A 23,179-nucleotide genomic window follows, 5' to 3' on the forward strand; every position below is an offset into this window, starting at 1 on the left:
GCTACACATTTGAGATGCTCGGACCAGTAGGTACATATGCCCTTGAGAAGCAGTCAGGGAGGGGTTCTGTCTTTATGGATGTACAAATCACAATCTGTCTTTATGTATTTTGTTGTATGCTGAAAAATGAAGAAAGGCACACAAAAACAAACAAAAAGAACACTGAGTATCAACCCTTTTCACTTCAGTCTTAGTTAAAAACTCATATCTAATCTAAGTTATTAAGAAACTTGTGGTACTATAGTTCAGCGGTCTATTGAGAGGATTATTCCCAGTTTTTCAAAAAGAATACATTTGTGATCGCTACTTATAAAAATCCTACTGTAAAAATGTGACCTGACGTCTAGTATCCCAAAAATGTGCCTACTTAAAGAATTAGAGGTATAGCTACGCAGTGCAGTGTTTAACTGATTCCGCTGATTATCATCTGATATTAGTTTTGCATTATCGTAAAAGCTGGATTAATCTGTGAATTTTCTGCTTAAACAGGTTTGCTTTTTCCATCCATTTTCTGAGATGTAATGGAACGAGAAAGTCCAACCTCAACTTTTTACTAGAGTAAATGTGACATTCCGCCACTCATGATGTGTATTGTGTTATTTATCTTTAAAGCTTCTTGTGATAATCTAGTTTGTTGGACTCAGTTCAGGTTTTCGGCAGCGTTATTTTTAACAACCCGGACACTCAGTGGTTCGTATCCTTGGCTTATAATACATCTAAAACACACTGGGTAAAAAGATTCATCTGCCATTTGCATCGCCAAGAGTTGCAAAACTTGGAAAGCGGATATTGGTGAGTGGATATATGCTGGTTGTTGTTGTGACGACAGCTTTCAAACTTGGTTCTGTTCCACCGACAGATCGTGAATGTGCATCAGAGATGTCCACGTAAGAAACAGCGAGAGGATGGTGAGGTGACTGGCATGTTTTTAGAATTTGTTGGTTTAAAGAGTTTAAAACCTTGTTCTTTTAGTTGGAGGTTACTTACCCTTCGTCCCGAGGTGTACGAGTTGTCCTGAAGTACTTCTTCATTTAAAGTATAAAAAGTATTAATTAAATGGGAATATGGCCGCCGCCAGACTGGATTTTCATGGATTATCCAACTTCCTGTTTAAGGTATGTTTTAAGGCTTGAAAAAGAGGTAAAATGAACATAGCTTTTTAATTAGTCCAATATATTCTCTATAATCTGTGGTCAAACACAGCACAAAACTGAAATATCAAAGTGAAGTTTTTTTCCCCAACTCCTAACCTCTACACATGGTTCTTTATTAGAAAATGATTATGAACTGATAAGTCTAAATATACCAAACATATCTCTGAGCGCTATTTTCAGATCATCCCTGTGGGAAAGGACTTCAGGAAGGAACCTATTCAGGTTCCCAAGGTCAAAGGTTAGAGGAGCTCTTAATTAGCCTCACAGAGGTATTTTGGGACTCTAGGAACTCACATTGTTTTCATTACATCTCAAACTATGGAGGCTACTTTGGACACTAAAAATCTCTTACATCTAATTGGATAATACAGCCATACTGGACATGAGAAACCACATCAGGGATGAAGTCATGTATGGACTGCACTGGTCGCACAGCCAGTGTTAGGCCTGAGACAGGAGGCGCTAACAGCTGTGATTAAAATGAGGGACGATGATCCTCTGCTTTGACACGGCCTCATTTGGTCTCGTGGTGGCCTGCATACCTTGGCTTCCAGCGGCTAAAATGCCCCCCCCCAGCCCCAGGGATCCTAAAATACCCAGTGGGCCAAGTCACAGCCCAGCTAGTCAGCCAGCGAGCAGCGACGAGGTGGGGCAGAAGAGGGACTGCAAGCCCAGCTGCAAGCCTGAACAAGCTGGTCAGCTGCACAGGCCTCAGACAACAGTCAGGCTCACACGGGAGGAATGTGAGGAGCTTCCTCAGGGTCTGTTTGCACAAATAAATCCAGACTTGAAGCACTGACATCATATTTCCACATTAAGTTTAATTAAGGAGGAACGAAAGGTGAAAAATGCACAGACATCATGAGTCACATGCTGTCCCTCTGTGTGCTTTTACTGCAGCAGGCTGCCTTTATTTAGCCGTACTTGAATCAGTTCAGTTCTAAATGAATAGTGGAGTTAATTTGGGAATTGGGGCTGATCGGGCCATCCCAGGGTCAAGGAGGTCGTTCTCCGTTTGACGCTCACATATCAGGACTGACACATGGTGGCTAAATGAGGTCACTGCACCCGATGGTTCCAGTGCCGTTTAGCTCCGTCAATCAGGAAAGAGGATGCACGGCTCACAAAACAGAAGCAAGAAAGACGAATGAAATTCAGCAACAGTGACGGGAAATTTAATCATTTTTATTTAGTCTGGAGTCAGTTTTCAATCAAGTACTCACACAGGAACAGACATGGCATTACAGTTATCTAATGGGAACAAGACATTACTTCATCGACACCCGCGCCCTCAGCAGTCATCACGAAGCACGACAAACAACATCGACTGATGGACGTATATGGAATCAAGTCACCAGAACCCTTGAACAATTGAACAAGACCGATGGCGCCGGAAATAAACGGAGAGGTGAATTAAAAAGAACAGCACAGACACCTGGACCTCCTGACAAGAGTGGATAGTCGTGCACGACAGTGGAGTCATGAGTGGATCCGTGTTTACCTGTAAAAGGGAGGCTCGCTTTGAACAAAGTGCCGAACATAATGAAAGCCTTTATCGCGTCCATGCAGTGTATCCGTCTACTACCGCACCGTAATGCGTTACTCATCAGTTATTAAACGTTTAGAAGGCACTGAACTGTGGCGACAAAGTAACGAGCCATTTATAAAACACACCGTTGGAAGAAGTCCAACATGTGCTTCATGGCTGGCCGTGTGACCCGATGAGGGATTCAAATAATTAAGGCTAACTCCCTGTCGTCGGTATATCAAGTCTGATTCCGAACCCCCTCCAAGCCACTCTTTGTCTCAGTTCATGTTCTGCTCACTTTAAAAGAAGGAATACAGAAGCTCCAAAGTGTTCAAGGTGCAAATATTTCCGTCCATCTAACTGGCTGGTGTTGCTTCGGAAAGCTACTGATCTGCGTCACGCATCGCATACAGACATGCTGTATGGATCTACTGAGGTCTACATAGTTGCTGCCCCCGTAAACACAGGAGGATGTCGGATTAAGAGTTCAGGGTTGTGCACAGTCATCATCTGAGCCTGGGGAAGATTCTGATGAAGAGGATCATGCTGATAAAAGTGAAGGAGACCAGGATGAGCATCAGCCACAGCAGCCAGTTCACGGACTTCTTGGTGTGCTGCTCCAACCGCTCCGACTCCGTCTTCAGCTTCTCAAAGTTCAGGTCTGCCTGACGCATGGACTGACTCAGAGTCTGGGAAGCAGAGGAAACACCCAGTACAGGCATAAATAATGATTTCAAGTGTAGAAATATGAATAATCCTGTATAGGAAGCAGCCATTTCCCTGCCTTAAAAAAAAAAACTTTCTGTGTAATGCTGCCCCCTTCTGGTCAGAATGAGACAAGCGACATCAAGAGGAATAAAAGTTTTTTTTTCCTCCAATGCAAATGTTCAGAGGACGCATTCCATGAAAAAAAAACAACAAACATAAATAAGCACATGTTGCAAACATATTGGTTAAAATTCTGTCTATTAATGACAAGGACGAAGATCGAGGGAAGAATCTAGGGGTCTGGTTGAATTTGTTTAGGATCCTTCCAAACTAAGAGATATGACCTTTGAGTTATCTGAGTAACGGGTCCCGACAAGCGCCGTTCGGATGCTCCAAATGCAAAGAAAAGGAGCTTCCTTTAACATCTCCTTTTGCAGAGGATACACCGGACCAGCCTTTATGAAAGAAAATAGATAATTCCATCCCACAGTTCCCCGCAGATGCAACTTTCAGAGCAACGCTTGATCATTTGCATCCAGTCGTACTAATTGTGAATCGTGTGGATAAATATCAGGACAGGAGGGTGAGTTTTACCAGCCTGTAACTGCACTAAACTTTCTTTTTTTCAGTTATGAACCTGAATAATAAAGTTATATTCTATATTATCTCTAATATGATATACACGAGGTAACCTTTGTGTAAGAGTGTGATAAGATTGCTACAGACTAAGTATCTCAAGCACTTTTTTGCAGAATAATTATCAAACAGCTGAAGAACCACATCACAGCTTGGCAGCTTAGTGTAAGCGTGGAGCTTAGGAGAAGACGACAGGAGGTCTTTTTTTCCATTTTATTTTTTGGACTCTACAACCGAACACTGTGTCGCTACAGTTCAGGTCAACAAAATACTGGGATTACTGGCAGAAAAACACAGCCTTGTGAGGTAGCTTAACATTCGAGAGAATAAGAAACAAATATCTGGCGTGTTACTGTGGGTCTGATAAACACCGCTTCATAACACAGTCCACTCTTGTCTTTCTAAACAAAACCATACTGTGAGCTGACAGGATGGCATACGAGTATAAAAATAACAAAAATTTTTATATGTATCCGTTCAGCAGCTCCGCTGGTGCCCAACCAGTTACCTGGTTATCCTGTTTGATGATGTTCTGGGCTGCCAGGGTGTTGTTCTTCAGGTTTTTGGCCAGGTTGAGCATGTCCTCTGCTAGTTTCTCCTGCAGGTTGTGATGGTGCTGCAGGACGGCGTCGAGCTCGGCGGCAGACTGACGCTCATCCAAAGGAACACCTCTGCAGAGATCAAAACAGCCAAGTGCCCATTTAGTAAGAATTCAGGGGGGATTGGTGAGACCAGCTGCGTTGAATGGACGAAACTTTAAACAGTCCGCGCAGCAGTGGCTCTCGCAGACGAGTGGTAATAACAGTGAATTTTAGGATTTACCTTCTGTTTCTCAAGTCTCCGTCCGAGCGGCCTGAAGGGAAAAAGAGAACAAACGCAAAAAAAAAAACCTGTAAAAACTATGTGCTGTGCTTCATGCTGAAAAACTAGATGTCTTCAACATCCAGAATGTCTCACCTTTCCCTGACGACCGCTGCAATGGAACAAAGAAAAAGACACGTCAGTGAAATAAATATGCGACTTTCTCTGGAAGCATGATTATGTAAGAAAAAATAACTGGCTGGGTGAATTGTATAAAAATGGACCACTTTCTTTTAAAACTACTTAAAGAAAAAAATATACGTATATACTGTACATAAAAAAAAAAAAAGCGTTTTAGCTCGACTTCTAAATTTCTAAGCAACACGGTGGATCTTGTCCACGTGTCGGCTAAACGTCGTGCATCTCACTCCCACCGTGCCGAGCAGCTCGTCCCTCATCTCGCCTGTACACCGGGCCTTCGTCTGCATGTGGACCGTTTTTGTGGCGGGCATCCGCTCATTGGCTATTGTGGGTGTTCGGCCAGGAGCGAGGAACTGATTAGCTAAAGCCTTTTCCGTTGGTGAAGACTGAGGAAGAGCAGAAAGAGACGAGAGCTCAGAGAACTGTCCTCACAGGAGAAGAACTCATTATTTAACTTTTAGAAGGGGTTTTTTGGCACGAAGGAGGGACAGTTCTATAAGAATATTCATAAGAGGCACTGGTAAGATTTTACACTTTCAGTATAAATAAAGTTGAAATGAATGAATGAAAACGGCAATATTCTCAAATCTCACCAGTTTCTCTGCCTCCAGAAGCCCTTTAAGAAAATCTACTTTTCTTGTGTATTCAGTCAGGACCTCTGGTGTGGGTTTGCTGGAAGGAGACAAACAGTTCATCAAGAAAGAGTTGCACTTGTTCTTTTTTTAGGCCTACAACACTGTTAAACTCTATAGCAATTCAGCATAACTGCGGGGCAACCAGTGACTCATCGACTTCTTTCGGAAACTACCTGTTTAAAAGGTTCAAGGTGTGGTTACCTCGGGTTTTTCCTCAGAGTCACCAACATCTCCTCCAGGGCACCGACATACTACAGCAGACCAAAAAAAGAAAAAATAAACAGAAATGCTGATATTTAACACCTTCGTGTAGTGTGGCAACGGAAAATGTTGTTGCTTATAAGGGATGCTCGTATCTGGAAAAAAAAAGAAAGGCCTCAGAAATTGGTCCTCATTAAAGTTGATCTTTGATCTTTCTGCAAACCCTCCCTTTTCTGTTTCCGAAACGTCGATTTCGAGCAGCGACGGCTTGTCCGACACACACTGCCCGGCCAAGTTATGTAGTAGCAAATCTGTGCCATCAGAGAGGAAAAGGTTTAATGATGGTAAAAATCTGGTTAGCTCAGTGTATTCAGGTGATTACGTAATTTTGTGAGTATGCAATGTTGCTGAACTTTGACCTGACCAACTGAGGCCAGGTCATAAGACTGCCATCACAGTCTTGTACAGTAGACACATGATCACATCATTTGATCTGCCACTATTCAAATCCTGATGCCTCCATCACGTTGAGTGAGGCTGGAGTCCAATCTTTATACTCCTTAGCAGCCCATGAAACTTTCTACCATCTAATTTTACCAAAGTATTTAAGCGATTTCTGGTCATCCAATATTTTCTGCTTCTTCATGATCCTCGCAGGTTTTAATTTTGAATTGTAGAGTTCTCAACCCAATTTCAGCAGTTTAATCGGTCTCATAAACGTTTTTGTTTGCCAGTAAATTCAACTATCCAAAATGTGTCCCGTTTATACTGAAATAGCAACGCGACACTGGACATCTCTGAGGAAACAAACTGTTTCAGTTTACTTCAGCAGTGAGGAATAAAAGTCAGAAACACAAACTGGAGCTTTCAAAAAATAATCACAAAGATGCAATTTAGCATTCATTGGGTTGGCCTGTTTTGTTAGAGGACATTTAGTGTTAGCTACCCAATCTAATAAAACCCGGGTGAAGATATTCCATAGCAGCAATGGTTTACAGAAGAAGAAGAAGAAGGAGCACCGCCAATCATCAATGAAAGTGATGGTAAACTGTGTTTTGTTTTGTTTTAAATTGACACTTGAATGTATACTGCGGCTCTAACTTCTATAACGTGCATGTTTGCTGAGTCATATTCTTCAATCATTCGTTAATAAGGCATACTAACCCACCAGAGAAAAAATAGCACTGTAACAATGAAATGTGACGCTTGTCGGAGTCTACAGGTCAAAACTAGCCTGGTTTTCAGTGACGACGTGGCTAACAGCGGCTAACAGCTGCTAGCAGCTAACAACAGTCAAGCTAAAGCTAAGATAAATACATTATCAGGAGTTATTCCATTCAGTCCATTTTGCGTTACCTTCTCTAACCTCCACTCCGTTTCCCCTCGTTTCTCCGACGCTATTGATTCACAGCGAGACAACAATCTAATAAAATTAATCTCCGATCTTGAAGCCATGTTAGAAGCTGACACACGGTCGCAGCAGTTTGACGTCAAACGGTTACGCGCGTGGTAACCAACCGTCGGCTGTTGTAAACTTTTGTTTTCTCCACACCGCAGAGAAGAAAAATTATCTGAGAAGACGTCTTTTATGCTTCGCCATGTCTTCATTCTGTTATAATTATTCACTATCATTGAGCATCTTGTTGCATCTGAAGCACATTAACAGCTAATTTAGTTTCAAATTATACCCCAAATGAAACTTTACGGTGGCCTAATAAGAGTATTTATATATTTTGTTTTGTCGACAGAGAAAAAGATACAACTAAAGACAGAAAAATAATTCTCAGAGTGAAGGCTTTTTATAATATTTAAGCCATCAGAGATTTCTCTTGCTATATATAAGTCAAGGAATGTTCCGAGGTTATCTCCATTGTGCTTTATTAACTACTAATGATTACATTTTAGTTTTAGGGTATATGACGTTTCTGTTCTGGTTCCACTGGAGATGGCGGATAATAATCGTGACTTGTGTGCAAATATAAGTCCCAAAGAGATTACTTTATATCTTTTCTACGAAAAGCACCGTTGAGGCCCATTTTGTTAGCCTGGCAGTTGCACCAAGTCCTTTTGTGAGCCATGACAATAAATACAAGGACTCTTTCTACTTGCTTTCCCAAATGGTGACACCACTACATCTATCCGTGTTATGCAATCATCATAGCTCCACCTTCTGCCTGAGCAGAGGTCACTTTTATCAGTATATTTAAGTTTCGTCACTAGTAGTTTTTACCCGCTTTCTTATGACAAGGTTTCATATTGTAGAAGGAGACTACATATTGTTTAGTAACACACATGGAATCGCGTGGTAAACAAAAATGTATGAAGGTGGCGATCTTTTGCTTTGATGGAAGCTGTGAATGCCCGTCCTTCTCGAAGCCCTGAATGCTCTTCAGTTAACAGGTGTGCCTTGTCAAAAAAAAAATCTAATGAGTTGATCTCTTTTTCCCTCTTAACGTGCAAGACAAGAATTTGTGTCGTTTAAAGGCCGTCGTTTTAAATCTCATGCCATTACTGATGTGGTTGCTATGGTGAAGCACAGGGGAGAAGCTGTGATGGGCCGGAAGGTGCTTCACTTATGAGAGCAGAGGACGATTTATTCAAAACCGGACGCATACTTCATCAGCATGACCACAGCATTTTTGCAGTGACACGCCGTGCCTTCTGATTGGCTCTTTGTGGGACAATGACCCCAAAGCAACACCTCCGGGCTATAAAAAGGCTATTTATCCAAGACAAGAGTGTGACGGAGCAGTGTTTCAGATGACCTGACGGCTACAGTCACCCGACCTCAGTGTAGCTGAGATGGGTTCAATCACAAAGTGAAAGATAAGCAAGCAACAAACATGTTCTCAACATATCCGGTCATCAAGCAGTGGAAGTCTACACTCAATAATTAAGCACTTTTCTATGGACCACATCATTTTATATGGTTTTCTTCAGTAAAATGTAAAATATTTAAAAGGGCGAATGAGGAATACACAATGTGTCGACTCGGCTGGTTCGTTTAGCTGTATACTCAAACACATTTGAGCTACATTTATACAATGAACACGAGGTGAACGTGCAGCTTCTCAGCTTTAAATGTAGTAAAATCAATCCTAAATCGGAGAAAGATTTCAGACGACGTCTAAAACCTTGGTTTTCGAGGTCTTAATCTTGTCTCAAAAGCTCTTTGACAAAAGCTTTGTGCTTTTCCTTTATTATTCATTTGATCTGCTGTGAACCTAAAACACGCACAGCTCTCAAAGCAAGCGGCACAAGCCATCCGAGCCGCGGCCCCATTGAGCCGCATCACTTGCTGAAGACAAAAACGAAGGGCAGGAATATATCAGCAGATGGAATCTACAGACAGCTGCAGCTAATGCCTGGCACAGCATCACAAAGGGTGAAGCACGTTTTGTGGTGATGTCCATTTGTTCCACGCTTCAATAAGTCATCGCCTGCAAAGGATCCTTAAAGAATGAAAAAGTGATGCATTTATAGTTCTGTAAATTTGTCCCAATAATGCTAACTGTATCTGCTCAGTAATCTTTTGAACATGTAACCCTTTCTTTACCGTCATACACATCATATCCGTTCATATTGTACTCGATTGAAACACACAGCAGCAGGTGCTACAAGCATGTACTGTATTTTCATGTTAATACTAATAACCATTACAGCTCATGTCATTCAGTCCCAAACATACTCTCTGTTACATGATACACACCAGAACATTGTCCTCAAAATGCAGACAAACTAACAGACATCATTCAGCAGTCACAGAGGAACATTAGTATTACATTTCACACAATGTCGGCCCGGGCTGTGCTTCAGGAAAACTTGCTCATCTTGGGACTGTCCACAGCCGAGTGACACCGTGTTCATTCTACAAGACTGTGCTCATTAAGCTTTAAAGACATTGTGGCATGGCGTTATGGGCTTCAGCGGAGAAAGTGGCGCGTGCTCCTCCCCTTTACCTTTGCCACCTGGAAGCAAAGACTTCCTGTCTGGTGTCTGTTGGGCAGCAGGTGAAAGATGAAATCAAACAGTATGCGTGTTTATTTCCTTAGTCTCAGCACATCTTGTATCAGTTCCATACAATAAACACAGAGGTCTGAGATAAAGCCCCCCCCCCCCTTTTTAAATTCCAAAATCACCCTCCCGCCCTCTCTGAGCACTGTTCTCTATTTACGATGCGAGGAATGAGTTATCAACTCAATGTACAATATATCAAGGCACTAGCTAACAACTCAGTGAGCAGGTTTTGCTCAGTAGGAGAAAAATAAAGGAAAAGTGCGACTGGAACCTGCAACATTTTCTTGAATTAGCACAACTTAAAAAAAGAAAAGAGAAAAAGAATAATTACGAGGCCACAGCAGATGCAGCCTCTGGTCCAGCTGAATTGAATTGATCAACAGTAGCCACAATATATTAAAAGGATAGAAAAGGTGCTTGGCAACAACTTGTCCAGTTATTTTTTTACTGTCATACAAGACAACACAAGACTTTCGGCAGCGCCCCGAGTAGTTTTCCCTCAACAGCTGGAACAGCCTCTGTTTTGCGTTGCCACTGCAGCAAATGCACACGTTGTCTTGTTCTCTCACTTCCACACACATACATACACGTAACGTTTCTCTGATTCTTAACCTCTCCTCAATGCAGTCAGTTCTGTTCTGTTGTCGGTGGAAGCCTTTAACCGTCTTTGTTGTCCCACTGCAGTCAGATATCATCGTCCATGTAGGGTATGTCTGGGTAAGAAAAGCGTCTCTGGCCTTTCGAGGTGTCTATCTCATGGTGCTGCAGCTGAGGAGATGGCGTCACCATGGAAATGGAGGAGGAGGAAGCAGAGGGAGGGCAGGAGGAAAAATGCAGCAACAGGTCGGACTGTGTGCCGTCGAGGTACAGGGACTGAGTGCTGTCTTTACGGCGGCCGGGCTGCTCTCTTCTCCTGACAAAGTGCTTGAATGCTCGATTTCCAGGAGTATAAGTCTGAGCTAGACTCAAGGCTGCAGGCTGGGCGAGAACACCTGGGGGGAGTTTCACTGTGTCTGGGATGATAGGCCTGCGGCGTTGCAGAAGATGCCTGATGGAAGCGTTTGACGATTCGGAGGTGGAAGAAGCGCAGCTCGACACGGAGGTGGTGGAGCTGGAAGGGGTGAGGTTTAACAGAGAGATGCGTCCACCAGGGATTTTAGGTCGCTGAGCCCAATCTAATGGTTTGGGAGAAAAAACTGGCCTGTGTCTCCTCAGCAGGAGGACACCGTGCCCTAGAAGAGAAGGAGATAGAACAAGTAGCTGAGGGAGGGGAAGACGAGTGTGTTTTTATTGAAATCATTCACAGCAGTCTCGAGAGAGAGAGTGAAAACAAATGGAAGATCATGCAACCATGTTATCTAAATTAAAATCTAGTCAGAAAGTAACAATTACAATGATTTAATTTAATTAGGTGCCAAATGTTCAATTTATTTATCAACTTTGCATGCTTCTGTGCCACACGTGAGTTTACATGCACACAAACACGGTTGCTGTTCCTCCAACCTGCTTTGTTTACAGAGCAGACGTCAGCGACCCCATCACCATCACTGGTCCAGACCTGCACCACAAAAGACAGGAAGGGCCCAACCCAGTGGCCCCGTGGTCTGGTCAGAAACCCAAAGGTGAGTGAAAGGAACAGATCGAAGGAAGCAAGGTCTGGAGCGGACCATCATACTCACCTTCAGGGTCGGAGCTGTGGGTAGAGGAGCGCTGCTGTTCATCCAGAAGACTCTCTGAGCTTAGTGAGGCTTCAGAGTCCAAGTTCTCCTGGTCTGAACCAGGCTGCTCCATCTCTGGGAGTCGACAGGCCAGGTCCTCTCTGAGGAGGGGGGCAGATGACGAGGTCAGGAGACAAATGCAACACTGTGGTGAAGATGGAGAAGTTCAAAGAGCATCCTTACTTCTCCTGCTTGATGGACTTGATGCGTTCCACCAGGTTCTTCTCAGCCTCGGTGTCCGAGTCCAGCGGCTCGTTCTCGGGGACCACGCTGAGATCCGAGCTGACCTTTTCGTGCACCTGCACAAAACACAGCATCGCACACTGACAACCAACTCCACGTAAAAGTCCATTAGGGAATTATAATGCAAAAAGAGTTGTTTATGGATGTCAAATCGCCCCAAAAAATTTTAAAAAATCTGAAACTGAGCCAAAACTGTTAGTGTGGTAAAAAGAAAAGCAGAGTGGATGCTGCCTGTGACTTTCATGCATCTGCACGCAAGTTCGAAGCACTTTTGTGTGCAGGAATTACTTGAAAGGAGGTGAAATAAAATAAATGAATGCAGTGGCAGAAATGATAACACACATTCACCTCTCATAAAAGCACTGCCATCAAAGTTAAACGCATCCCCACAGTCCAAAAACTACTACCAACTACTCCATAACCACATGACTTTCAGAGCTTTGTGGTCTCTGTTAAACAAAAAGGTTAAACCGTTAACAGAGAGACAGTTGAATACCACAAAGAAAAAGAAAAGCAAGTCACACTATTGTTAGATTACTATCATCCAAAGACAGGAATCACAGCACCAACCCAGAACCATTTGGTTTCTCGTAAAAGAACAACAAATCCGTCACATCACAAGCAGGACATAAAACAGACTAACAGCAACATGCAGTCTACTCCCAGTTAGTATGGAAGGGTAAATAATATTAAGGAAAGATATCTGCGAGGGGGAGGGGGGGAGCAGAAAAAAACATCACCCGCTACTAACATGCCATGCACAGGCGCTTCAACATGGCAAACTACTACACACTACGACTACCAGATGGACTGTACCAGGAGAACTGTATGATACATACCACCACTCCTTTGTAAGGAGCTGAGAACCTGAGAGGTAAATGCCAGTAGTGCTAAAGAGAGACAAGGAACATCGGCCATGTTACCCCATGTAACCTAAGAACAACTGACGATGGGTTTGTGCCATTTTAATGATACAAGAAAATGTTATCGACTAGGCAAGATGGATTCATTATGTAGGTAATTTTCTCAGGTGATTTTTACAATATTTTAACAAGTGTGCCGGGATCTCAACACGTTTTCAGGCCACACTAGATCAACCACCGGAGCTCCAGAGCGACAGTGTTTGCTCCTCACCGTGTTCTTTCTCTTGAGTTTGAGCTGGTTAACAGCCAGAGCCTCAGCGTATTCCAGCTGCTCGATCTCCTCCATCTTCTCATTGTAGCGTCTGATCTGCTCCATGATGATCATCTCTAGACACCTACAGGAACAAAACAGGAACAGTAAAGCCTCTAAAAGTCACAGCTCTCCATAGTTATGAATACACACGGGTGGTATATCCAGTCAATCTAAGCAGATGTATCTCCAGGTAAAAGAAGAGGTTGATTTTGTTCATTTTGCTGCCGTGGTGGTCTTACATGGTTGTTTTGGCAACATCCTTCATGCTGAGTAGCGGGTCAGCGCTGTCAGGGCAACGCAGGATACATGGTGCGAACACTATGGCCAACGAGTTGGGAGACATGCGATTGTGAGCCTCTTCTTTAGAGACCCTGCAGGAACATTTTCGGACATAAGAGACGTCATTCAGCCGCATGCGATGAAACATTTATTCGACAACTGTTCAGTTAATGAACGAGGGATTGACTTAAATGATGAGGTGCTCCTATTACTGTATTGCTATCTTACAGTTTCATTGTGCCATTGAGCTCACGCTCAGTTAGCCTCTGGAAAAATAAAGTTTATGAGTGTGTTTGGCTGAATATTTGGAGTCGAGAGAAAAGAAAAACAAGTCATCCAGGGAGTGCAACACGAACTACATTTTTAGGAGAAGTCAGTCATATTTATCATCGCTGCATTGGAATTAACAAGATAAGAGTCCCTACCTGACCAGGTGAAAGACGAGTCGCTCCAAAGTGTTGAAGTTTGCTGTGGGAAGATCCTCCAGCACTTTATAGATGGCCTGAAGCTGCTCCTGCTTCTCTGGCAGTTCTAAAAGGAGGAGCACACACACACACACACACACACAAAAAATCAAATCGAACACTTATTTCTCAAGATTAACAGTCCCCCGTGTTGTTGAAAAAAGGTCTCTGTTTAATTATTAATCACAACTGATAGATATTTGGCCTACAGTGGTGCAGTTTAGCTTAACCTGACTGAATCAAACAAAAGAAAAACTTAAGCTGAAGAAACACCGAACGGCAGAGGCAAGCACATCGTTCCTATGGTGAAATGTCTTCCCCTGCAGGGGAAGGTCCTCCTCACCCACTGCATGCAGGAAGTCGCTGTAATGTGTGAAGGTCATCAGAGGGTCTGGCAGCTCCCTCAGCCACTGTTTCAGCAGGCCTGTCACTGTGTGGATGGGGTAGTCCTCAAGGCAGATCAGGTGGGGATCTAGACGTGTTAAAAAAAAATGCAACAAGCGTGACCTGATTTTACCCGTTACTGACTTTCAGTAAATACATGAATACATAAAGCCAAGCTAGAATTTCAAGAGTTTGAGAAAGACTATTCTACATTTGTCCCCAGTTAATTGTGAGCTGGATGTAAAGGCCATATAGAGAGTCTAACCCGTCTCTAGTCGCTGGTGTAGCTCTTTCATACGGTTGGCAGAGCCAGATTTGCGATAGATGCCCTCGGTGTAGAGGCCGTTCATCTCCACATGCTCCAGCATCATCTCCAGCACCATGGGCACCGGGTTCTTATCACTCACCAGGTGACACACCCGCACACCGAAGTGCTGACCGGTGAACTCTTCATCACTCTGCGGATTCACCACACAGCAGTAGTCAGTAAGAGCTTTACCCATGCAATCCACCAGCCTCACACCTTTACATATATATCTAAAAACAAACCTTTTTGGCACAGAAGGTGGAGCAGTCAGTCACTATCTTGGAGAGGCACTTCTTGTGGCACACCATTTTGCAATCTGTAAGAAAACATTCAAACGTGAATCAGTGTTGCATGTTATGTGAACGAGCTTTAGTTTTTGTTGTGGCGTTTACTCACAGCTGCACATGTAGGCTTTCTCCATGCCCCAGATGTAAGAGGTACACTGGTCACACGACTGCATAATGCTGACTTGATAGTGGGCGAAAACGTGATCCAGGGGGCTCTCCATCTACCAAATAGACAACAAAGAGACTTAGATTTTAAACTGAATTAAAAGCATTACTGTGGACATGAAAAACTCAACTGTGAACTTACACTTTTATCTTTCTTCCTTCTCTTCTTTCTGGCTTTGGTGGGCTAAAAATACAGACACAAGGCATGAGCACGTCATTTTTAAAAAATATTTGGACTGATTCTAATCATGAACCTCAGTGGCTCACCTTTGCAGGTTCAGCCTCCTCCTTCTTCATTTCTCCTCTGATGAAGCCATCCAGCACTGACTGGAACAGGTTGACCACAAGCTGGACTTCCTCTTTCTGTCTGCTGCCTGCCAGAAGGATCACTTTGTTCTGGTAGCCTGTCATTAGTCCTTTGTAGCCAATGGTAGGTTTCTGTAAACGTTTAGGAGAAAGTGAGGAGGAGGAGAATAACTGATCAGTACGAATACGTTCAGTGTGTCCTTTTTAAAGCCTTCATACAGACTTACTGGGAGAGAATACATGGCCTTGATAGTCTCTCTGAACTGCATGGTGGCTGTTACAAAGATGGCTTCTGCGTTTGACAGCGACTTGCCCCTGGAGCGGAAATCATTGACCTGCAAATGAATGCCGGCATTGTTTTGTAGAGCTGCCCGTCTGATAAATCAATAAATCTCTCTCAAAGTCAACATTGTGTTGCTCTTCACTCACCTGGTTGCCCAGAAACTCGTCGAGTTGCCGCAGCTCATTGGTGTTTGTGATTTCTCTGTCTAGCGAGGCGTTCCACTGCTCAGAGACCCTTGTGGCACGACTGATCTTAATGGTGGGGTTTCTGCCCAAACCTTTAACAGCGCGGTCACTATGAGGCTGGGAGTGAGGCCGAGACGGGTGTGCGGCTGTTGGCGCTGAAATGGAGAAGGCTTTTCATGACACAAACCTCTACACAAGCACATGTGCAAAGATACGTTGACGACATCTGTATGTTTTTTTGCCCTGGATGAAACAAAATGCCAGAGGGAAGCGCTGAAGTGAGCTTGAACCTGCACGGGTCAATGTTTTCTCAGAAAGCAAATAAGGGAGATTAGGTAAGGCGTGAGAATAATAATGATAATACATGTGTGTTTTCTTGTCTGCCAACATGTCATGTGAGGTAATGCAAGAAAATTGCAGCTGCTCGGTGAAGGAAGTAGAAAGCTTGTATGAGTTACCTTCCCCTGGCGTTGACTTGTCATTGAGACTCTGAGCAAAAGTCTGCTCTCCGTTGTCTGGCGTGCAGGCCTCTTTGGGGGGTCGCTTTTTCAAAATCTTGCTGAAGAAACCAGCTGGCCTGCAGAGCACAGCAACACAAGAAACCCAGGAATAGTCACACAGTGCTAATGAATCGTAACCAGGCTGATTTTCAGCATTCAACTCATTCATAGCACCAAGGCTAACATCTGTTCCTATTTCTGACCAGTTTAGTGTTAATAAGCAGGTGTCTGTAACTGTTCGAGTTGTTTCTTAGTGACAAGATAAACAGATGGAGCTATTTACAGCACCCACAATTCACAACAACTAATTAACTCCTTACAACGTTAAGTTTGTGAGTGGTAAACTTAACATTAAAATACAGATGTGTATATATTGAAGACTAAAACTGAAATCTAACTGATTTATCTCCAGTTAAAATACTGTTTTGTGTGTGAGAAAAACTACAAAAGACATTAGCACACCTGTCCGGTGTGGATAGGATGGAGGAGGTGGAGTCTTGTTGCCCAGAACCTTCTTGGTGTCTCCTCCTGGTGGAACCTTTTGAACCATCGCCATGAGAATCTGATGAGGAAATTATCTGCAGAACAGAGACAAAATATTTACAAGCACTGAAGCATTTGCGGAGGTTAAAGTCAAATGGGACCAGTTCTAACAGGCTAAAATGTCATCTGCAACAAGCGTTTCATCTTTAGATAAAACATGTAACACATCTAAAATACCTCTCTGATTGAAATGGCACCAGCTCCTTCGGAACATGGAGACAAACTGTCGATCGAAGAGGAGGCGGTTTCGCTCCTGCAGATGAAGATAAAGAAAGATTATGACGTATCAGAATTGGACAACCAGCTGAGATTTTAAAAGTGGGGGCAAGCAGAGAAATATCTGATATTAATTCATTGTTGATTTTTGGATTCGTCTGAGGCCTGAATTTCTTCACACTTAAACAGTTCTTAAACATGTGGGTAGATCTGAGAGTATGATAAAAAAATCATTTAAAAAAAAGACGTACAGGAGTGGTTTTTTCATCTTTTCCTCTGTGTTGCGAGGTGGAGAAGAGCTGGTGCCCTCTGGGAGTTCTCCGTTACTCCTCCTCCTTCCCCTCCACTTTTCTGGCTTCTCCTTAATCGCTCCGGTGCGGCGCTGCAGATTTACAGTTCCGACACTCTCGCTTAAGCCGTTTTTCTCCTGCACAGAGTCAGCGGGCTGCAGGGCTAATGTAGATGGACGGACAGGAGCAGCAGAGGGAGGAGAAGTCTTTGCCTCCTTCCTCCCTCCCTTGTCTTCCTTCATTTTCCAGGCCACAAAGGTGTACTGGTCCAGCTCCTTGCTGTCAGACCGCTCTTTTAGCTTGGATGTCTCCTGGTTTTTGCTCTTGGGTGGGGAAGTCTGATCCTTGTTGGTGGTCGAAGAGCAGGACGAAGATGCTCGTTCAGTGGCTCTCTGGTTGTGCTCCAACCCTCTGCGTCTCCTCTGCTCTCTCTTCTCCTGGCTCCTGGATGGAACGCCCTTGTTGACAGCAGAAGGTTGCGCCCTCTTTTGTTCAGCATGTGGAGTTGTGGAAGTAGTGCTGGCCTGTTTATTCTCCCCCTGAGGCGGAGATATGGGTGTAAGTGCGTTAGAGGTGACCCCATCTGAGGCTGGAGCAGGTTTTGAATCCGACAATCCTCCCGTTTGGGTCTCTAAATCCCCCTCCTCTTTCTCATCTAGCTGGGGTCCAGCCCCAGACAGGGTACCGCCACTCTCCAAATCTATCTCCTCATCCTCCAACTCTTCATCTTTGCTATGCTCCTCATCTGTATGTGAACTCATATTTACCTCCTCGGCCTCCTCTTCCTCCCCCTCCTCCTCGCCCTCCATCTCTGGGACAAGGTGGTTTTTATCCAGCATCTCCTCTGTGACCAGCTCTATATCTGGATCCTCTCTTGTCTGAGGCTCTCTTGCCAGGTTTTTCTCCTCTTCCCTTGCCGCTTCTTCCTCCTCTACTCTCCTCCTTGCTTCCTCCTCCTCTGCCTGTCTCCTTGCTTCTTCTTCTATTCTCAGCCTCTCTTCCTCTTCTGCTTTTCTCCTTGCGTCTTCCTCCTCCTCCCTCTTGCTCCTTTCCTCTTCTTCGGCTCTCTTCCGGGCCTCCTCTTCCTCCTCCTCTTTCTTCCGTTTTTCCTCTCGTATAGACTGACACCTGTAATCCACAAGACAAATAGCGGCATCTAAATATTTTCACATTTTGTATTAGAACATCGAAGGTCAGATACTTTCACGATGCGCTCTGACAAAGACTGAGTGCATCTGTGTTTTCACCTTCTGCGTGCCGAGTGTCCTCTGACCAGGGCTTGTATTTTAGTAGCTCCTTGTTTTTGCCGGTGGAAGTCTAACCTCTGTTTGTGCCCTCTCCATAGAGCCTGGATCAGAGTGGCTGCCCGTCGCCTTTCTTCCTCTTTGCAGTACCTACGCCATGATCGCTAAGAGACATGAAAAACAAAAAACAACTTAAATCGTCTTCTTTACTATTATTATGCTAAGAAAGAAAATCATACCGTATATGTTGATGCAAAAAGCAACCTAAACATAAATGGTGCATCTGCGTTTACCTGGATCAAGGTGGCTGCCTGTCTCATGTCAAGAAACTCTTTCCTCTGCAGGTGAGCTCTGAACCAGCGTTGAAGGAAGATGATCTTCCGCATTACGTCCTTGTGCAGCATGTCCTGCAGCTGCTGTCGCTCCAGCTCCTTTAGGAACACCTGAAGCAACAAAACACCCCAGAAGGAGAAACTAAATGTAGACAGTGGCATTCACAGGAAGAACTAAATGCATAGAGCTTCAGTGGCAGATGTGGTACCTTAGTCTTGCCAATCTGGTACGTGGTGGGGTCGAGGCCCATTTTCTTGCCAAGCAGCGCTGAGATGTCCTCTTTAGAGGAAGAGGCGTTCTTTGGCAGCAACACTCTGAACTGCTCGATGAATTCCTGTAGGTAGTGCAGATATGAGATGAATGAGCTGTTCCACAGAGGACATATGGTATGTGATCTAATACCAAATATCTAAATGTACAAATTCTGTCCTTTTTTCACATGCAGACATTATCCTCAGGGTCTTAACATGGAGAGACAGCAAAGCAGCTTCGTTTGTCTTCCATTAATTTGCACCTTTATCTAAGCATATCATTTTAGTGTGTAGAGTGTCCCACTTAACTCAATTCCAGCCCTTTATTCCCCAAGGTACGCTTCTTTTCAGATATGTAGTACTTATTAACCCTTGGAACACCTTATCATGGCATTAGAGAGCATAACACTACATAGTCTGAGAGCTCAAACTACGCACCAAACTGACAGAAAAATATTAGACTGGCAGTTTTGTTTTCAGATAGTTACACCTCCTTTTTCTGCCGTTTGACTGTGGAGAACGTGTGGGCTATTGGACCTACAGTCTCGTCACAAGTCGTGTTTAACTGGCCCAAGTTGTTAAAAAGCACAGCACAGAACATAACCAGAGAACTCGCGTCACAATTCCTGCGCCACATATCAGCTCCATAATCTCTGGACTTCACAGTTACTTCATTCCTCTGTGCTTTGTTTAAGTTTAGATGGTGAAAAGTGCTACGGTAGTATTTTTCTGACGTTACGAGATGGTAGTGACTTCAAAAACCCAGTTATATGCTCCAAAGTACATCAGAGAGTGATGTTCCCACAACATGTCCCCTTGTACAGCAACTTGTTAAGTTAATTTCACATAAAAGAGTATATCTGCATTACCTGGAATGTGTACTTGGCTCCATAGCCTGACCTCCGGATGCGAACGGTTTCGAGCATTCCTGTGTAACGCAGCTGCTGAAGCACCAATGTCTCATTCAGACACATCTCCTTCTGCTCATATACAGTTACGGATACAAGAGAAGCAGGTTTGATTGTTATCTTACCATTCAAAAAACCCGTGACCACCAATAAAACTGCCATCAAAATAAGAACTGCGTTAGCATCATAAATTCAATATTCTGATGAAGAGTAAAAAGGCCTGTTTATCAGAATCACAGAAATGTAATTACAGCAAAATATGTACAGGAGAGCAAATAAAATGACAACATCTTACCTTCTCAGCATTGGAACGGATACAGCGAATGAAGAAAGGCTCGGCTTTGTTCAGAGTCTCTAAGAGTTTGGTTAAAGAGTTCTGAAGAAAACAGACAAAGTTTTGCTGAACTTTTCTGGTAAATCAAATGAGTCTCCATAATGTTCTAGTATGAATATACTTTTATGTACTCGTATATCAATCTATTTAATCAGTACAGTTGGATGTCTTGAATCAGACCTCTGTCTGAAGTTTGAACTGTGTTTTGATGATGATTCGTAGAAATAGGAAAAAGGGAAAATGCCCATCTTAGGGTAGAGTGCGCAGACTGTTGCAGCTGATGTTACCTGGAACTGTGCGCTGATGCTGGGGGTTTTCTTCTTCTTGTGCAGGTGGAGCAGAGACTTGGTAGTGCGATCGTGGAGCGTCAAACTCACAATGAACTTCAAAGATCGAGAGTCCAGCAAACTCTGCACAGCATTAATAAAGCAGATTAACCTCCTGCTTGTAAGTGTGTTGACTCAAACCAACAATACCAAAGGAATCTGTATCTTTTTAAGCTACCACTAAACTTTAGCTTTCTGGTCCTCACTCAGGCTTACCTTGGGTATGGCCTGCTTCTGTTTGATGCTCTTGTTTTTCCTGTGAAAAAGGGAGAAAGGAGAGGCAGGGTGAGTTACATGCTAACAGCATGAGGCTTGTGGATGGAATGGAGTAGCGGATGAATTGTGTGAGGCCAGGTTAGTACAGATGGGTGACTTCTTCATGCGCAGTCAGTCAGAGATGAAATGAAAGCTTGTACCTAGATTGGATGAATGACAGACAGAGTTATGACAGCGACAGAGGGAGAGGGAGTTTGCTGCAGGAGATGGGATGCAACTCTAAACAATCAGCCCAGCAGAGACTCGCCATACAAAGACAGACATGCTCTCTTGTGCTCATCACTGCAAACCAGGCTGTAAATCTATATTCACGTTCTCTCTGTTGCCATGTGTTAAACTGCAGAGCTTAGTGGAAATTCTAACATGTTGCAAGGACATACATCCACAAGATGCTCTGAAAGACCCTGCGTGCCAACTATCTGTCGATATTCATGCCACAGTTAAAGTATTCATGGCATCTCAGCTTTATTTCTCAAGAAAAGCGGAAAGTAGCTACAAACTAGAGCTTATAATATACTGAGTGATGAGGAAGCAGAAGTGTGATGAATGCTTTTATTAGACTAGCTCACAGGAGACGTTAATAATACACTATTAAAAGAAAGTATAAATGTGATAGCTTTTGAGCTGGTGGATTAAAAAAAAATGGCTGCAGATACGTTATTCTAGGAAATAGTAAGAAGGAATCGGAGCATGTTCTGCCTGAGCCAATTAGACTGGACTGATCTGGAGAAGAGCTGATGCCAGCTCTGTCTGCAGACTCACTGGAGGACGTGTCGCGGGAAGCGGAGGCGACCCCAGGATTGCAGCAGCTTGCGAGGGTCCTCACCATCCAGCTGCAAGTTCTTAATGGAGCTGATGATCTCTGCATGCATATCTCTGATCACCACGCATACAGCAAGTGTGAATAGAGACATAAAGGGGAAGAATGGGGAAGGAGAGAAGGGACAGGGGAAAAAACAAAAAACAAGAGAAACCACACAAAAGAGAGATGGAGGGAGACAAAAAAAAAAGCAAAGGAAGGAGTGACAGAACACCGCTGTTAGAGGACACCTCCAAAGAAAACAATGGCAGCAGTTACCCAAGACAAAAACACACACTGCAGAACAGCTGGGGGTCGGATATTGAGAGAAACTTCAGTTTTTACACGTGGCTAAACTGTTCTCTTATTCCTCATGATTGAGGAAACCACAAGACACACTAGACCACCCAACCATACTGCCATGTCCTTCTTAAGTACAGAAAAAGATACACGCACAACCAGAAAGAGATTGAGGGATGGAGGGGTTGTATTCGAACATATATGCCTGCCACTGTGGTAGTGAACATGCAGAGCTGAGCTGTCGTTCGGCGTGGTCGGCCACCTGTTTCCATGTTGCGGCTGTTACTGGCTCCTATGTGACTGTAAGTTGTTACTGGTGAGACTTTCATAGTCCATTAACTGGGAATGATGTTACACTCGACATTGGGTCTGGTGAGGTTAATTTTCGCTGCCCCGGAGATATTTCATGCAGTACATTCCTATACTTACCAGGACTGAGCATGAAAACAGAGGTCAGGCAGTGAAGGAAGTGCCCTTAATAAACTAGTTGCAATGGATCTAACCTCGATACCTCAGTGTCTGCAGATCTGGAAAGGACTGGGCGATTCAATACTGGTAAAAAAAAAAAAAAAAGAGCTGAAGAATTCAATTCAGCTTAAGTTATTTGGCTGTAACTGAAGCAAACCAGTAATTTCAGATCTGAACACAAGAGGCAGAAGGTCAAGGTTCAGCAATCCAAAAATAACATCATGGTTTGATTCTCTTCACAGAAAGCTCTCACAGTTGTCTGTCTTTTTGACAGGGCGTCTCTGTACGGGTAAGAATATGCATGTGCCTCCAGGACTCCACAGCTGATGGAAGTAATCTGAGTGGCTAATCAGAGAATGCCTGCACAAACACTTTTCTGTGCTCCACAGCAAGAATAATAAATGTGAGGAAGAGGAGGGATTATTGCAACTACAGAAAAAGGAAGAGGATTACAGTGAGGGAAGAGAGGGGAATTCAAGTTAAAGGGAGAGTTTCCTGTCCTGTTTTCTGTGCTACACTGAACTTCCTCAAATAGTTGGTTTTTATTTTTAAAGAAGTAGATTTTGGAACATTTAACAACACTGGCCTTTTTTGATAAAAGCCTTTCAGTACATGATTTAGTTTCAACGAGATTCAAAAATGTTTTTTTTAATGAGAGCAAACTAAGAAGATGGAGCAAACCAATATCTATAGTTCAAAAAGAAAGATCATTC

At 43.6% G+C, this 23,179-nt stretch overlaps 2 protein-coding genes across 8 annotated transcripts in view; both read right to left on the minus strand.

The window, feature by feature from the left end:
* Nucleotides 1-1,955: 1,955 nt before the first annotated feature.
* On the minus strand, nt 1,956-7,354 carry use1 (unconventional SNARE in the ER 1 homolog (S. cerevisiae)). Its single transcript, XM_072389497.1, has 8 exons — nt 7,221-7,354; nt 5,865-5,914; nt 5,622-5,700; nt 5,262-5,414; nt 4,984-4,999; nt 4,849-4,879; nt 4,535-4,697; nt 1,956-3,371 (listed from the first exon to the last, which is right to left on the minus strand). Exons 1-8 carry the CDS (start codon nt 7,317-7,319, stop codon nt 3,189-3,191), a joined length of 774 nt encoding a protein of 257 aa, XP_072245598.1. The 5' UTR covers nt 7,320-7,354; the 3' UTR covers nt 1,956-3,188.
* A 2,125-nt stretch (nt 7,355-9,479) lies between these two features.
* Nucleotides 9,480-23,179, minus strand: part of LOC140311909 (myosin IXB) — a 50,961-nt gene continuing 37,261 nt past the window's right edge. For 2 of the 7 annotated variants that reach the window (XM_072389501.1, XM_072389499.1), the window contains 26 exons: nt 20,840-20,879; nt 20,585-20,707; nt 20,259-20,339; nt 19,925-20,035; nt 19,013-19,138; nt 18,765-18,914; nt 18,475-18,635; nt 17,189-18,355; nt 16,899-16,974; nt 16,641-16,756; nt 16,137-16,255; nt 15,640-15,833; nt 15,438-15,545; nt 15,172-15,342; nt 15,047-15,088; nt 14,849-14,960; nt 14,695-14,768; nt 14,411-14,603; nt 14,105-14,233; nt 13,723-13,828; nt 13,258-13,389; nt 12,977-13,100; nt 12,682-12,732; nt 11,783-11,898; nt 11,561-11,700; nt 9,480-11,113 (listed from right to left, as the gene is read on the minus strand). In XM_072389501.1, coding sequence (XP_072245602.1) covers nt 10,566-11,113; nt 11,561-11,700; nt 11,783-11,898; nt 12,682-12,732; nt 12,977-13,100; nt 13,258-13,389; nt 13,723-13,828; nt 14,105-14,233; nt 14,411-14,603; nt 14,695-14,768; nt 14,849-14,960; nt 15,047-15,088; nt 15,172-15,342; nt 15,438-15,545; nt 15,640-15,833; nt 16,137-16,255; nt 16,641-16,756; nt 16,899-16,974; nt 17,189-18,355; nt 18,475-18,635; nt 18,765-18,914; nt 19,013-19,138; nt 19,925-20,035; nt 20,259-20,339; nt 20,585-20,707; nt 20,840-20,879 — 4,510 coding nt within the window. In that variant the 3' untranslated portion in view covers nt 9,480-10,565. Of the gene's footprint in view, nt 11,114-11,384; nt 11,440-11,560; nt 11,701-11,782; nt 11,899-12,681; nt 12,733-12,976; nt 13,101-13,257; nt 13,390-13,722; nt 13,829-14,104; nt 14,234-14,410; nt 14,604-14,694; nt 14,769-14,848; nt 14,961-15,046; nt 15,089-15,171; nt 15,343-15,437; nt 15,546-15,639; nt 15,834-16,136; nt 16,256-16,640; nt 16,757-16,898; nt 16,975-17,188; nt 18,356-18,474; nt 18,636-18,764; nt 18,915-19,012; nt 19,139-19,924; nt 20,036-20,258; nt 20,340-20,584; nt 20,708-20,839; nt 20,880-21,661; nt 21,776-23,179 lie in introns of all 7 variants that reach the window. The other 5 variants (XM_072389503.1, XM_072389504.1, XM_072389498.1 and 2 more) reach the window with 5 other exon arrangements.

This window comes from Leuresthes tenuis, unplaced genomic scaffold (genome assembly GCF_036924035.1).
Source record: "Leuresthes tenuis unplaced genomic scaffold, fLeuTen1.0.hap1 SCAF_7, whole genome shotgun sequence".
In the NCBI taxonomy this organism is placed as follows: Eukaryota; Metazoa; Chordata; class Actinopteri; order Atheriniformes; family Atherinopsidae; genus Leuresthes; species Leuresthes tenuis.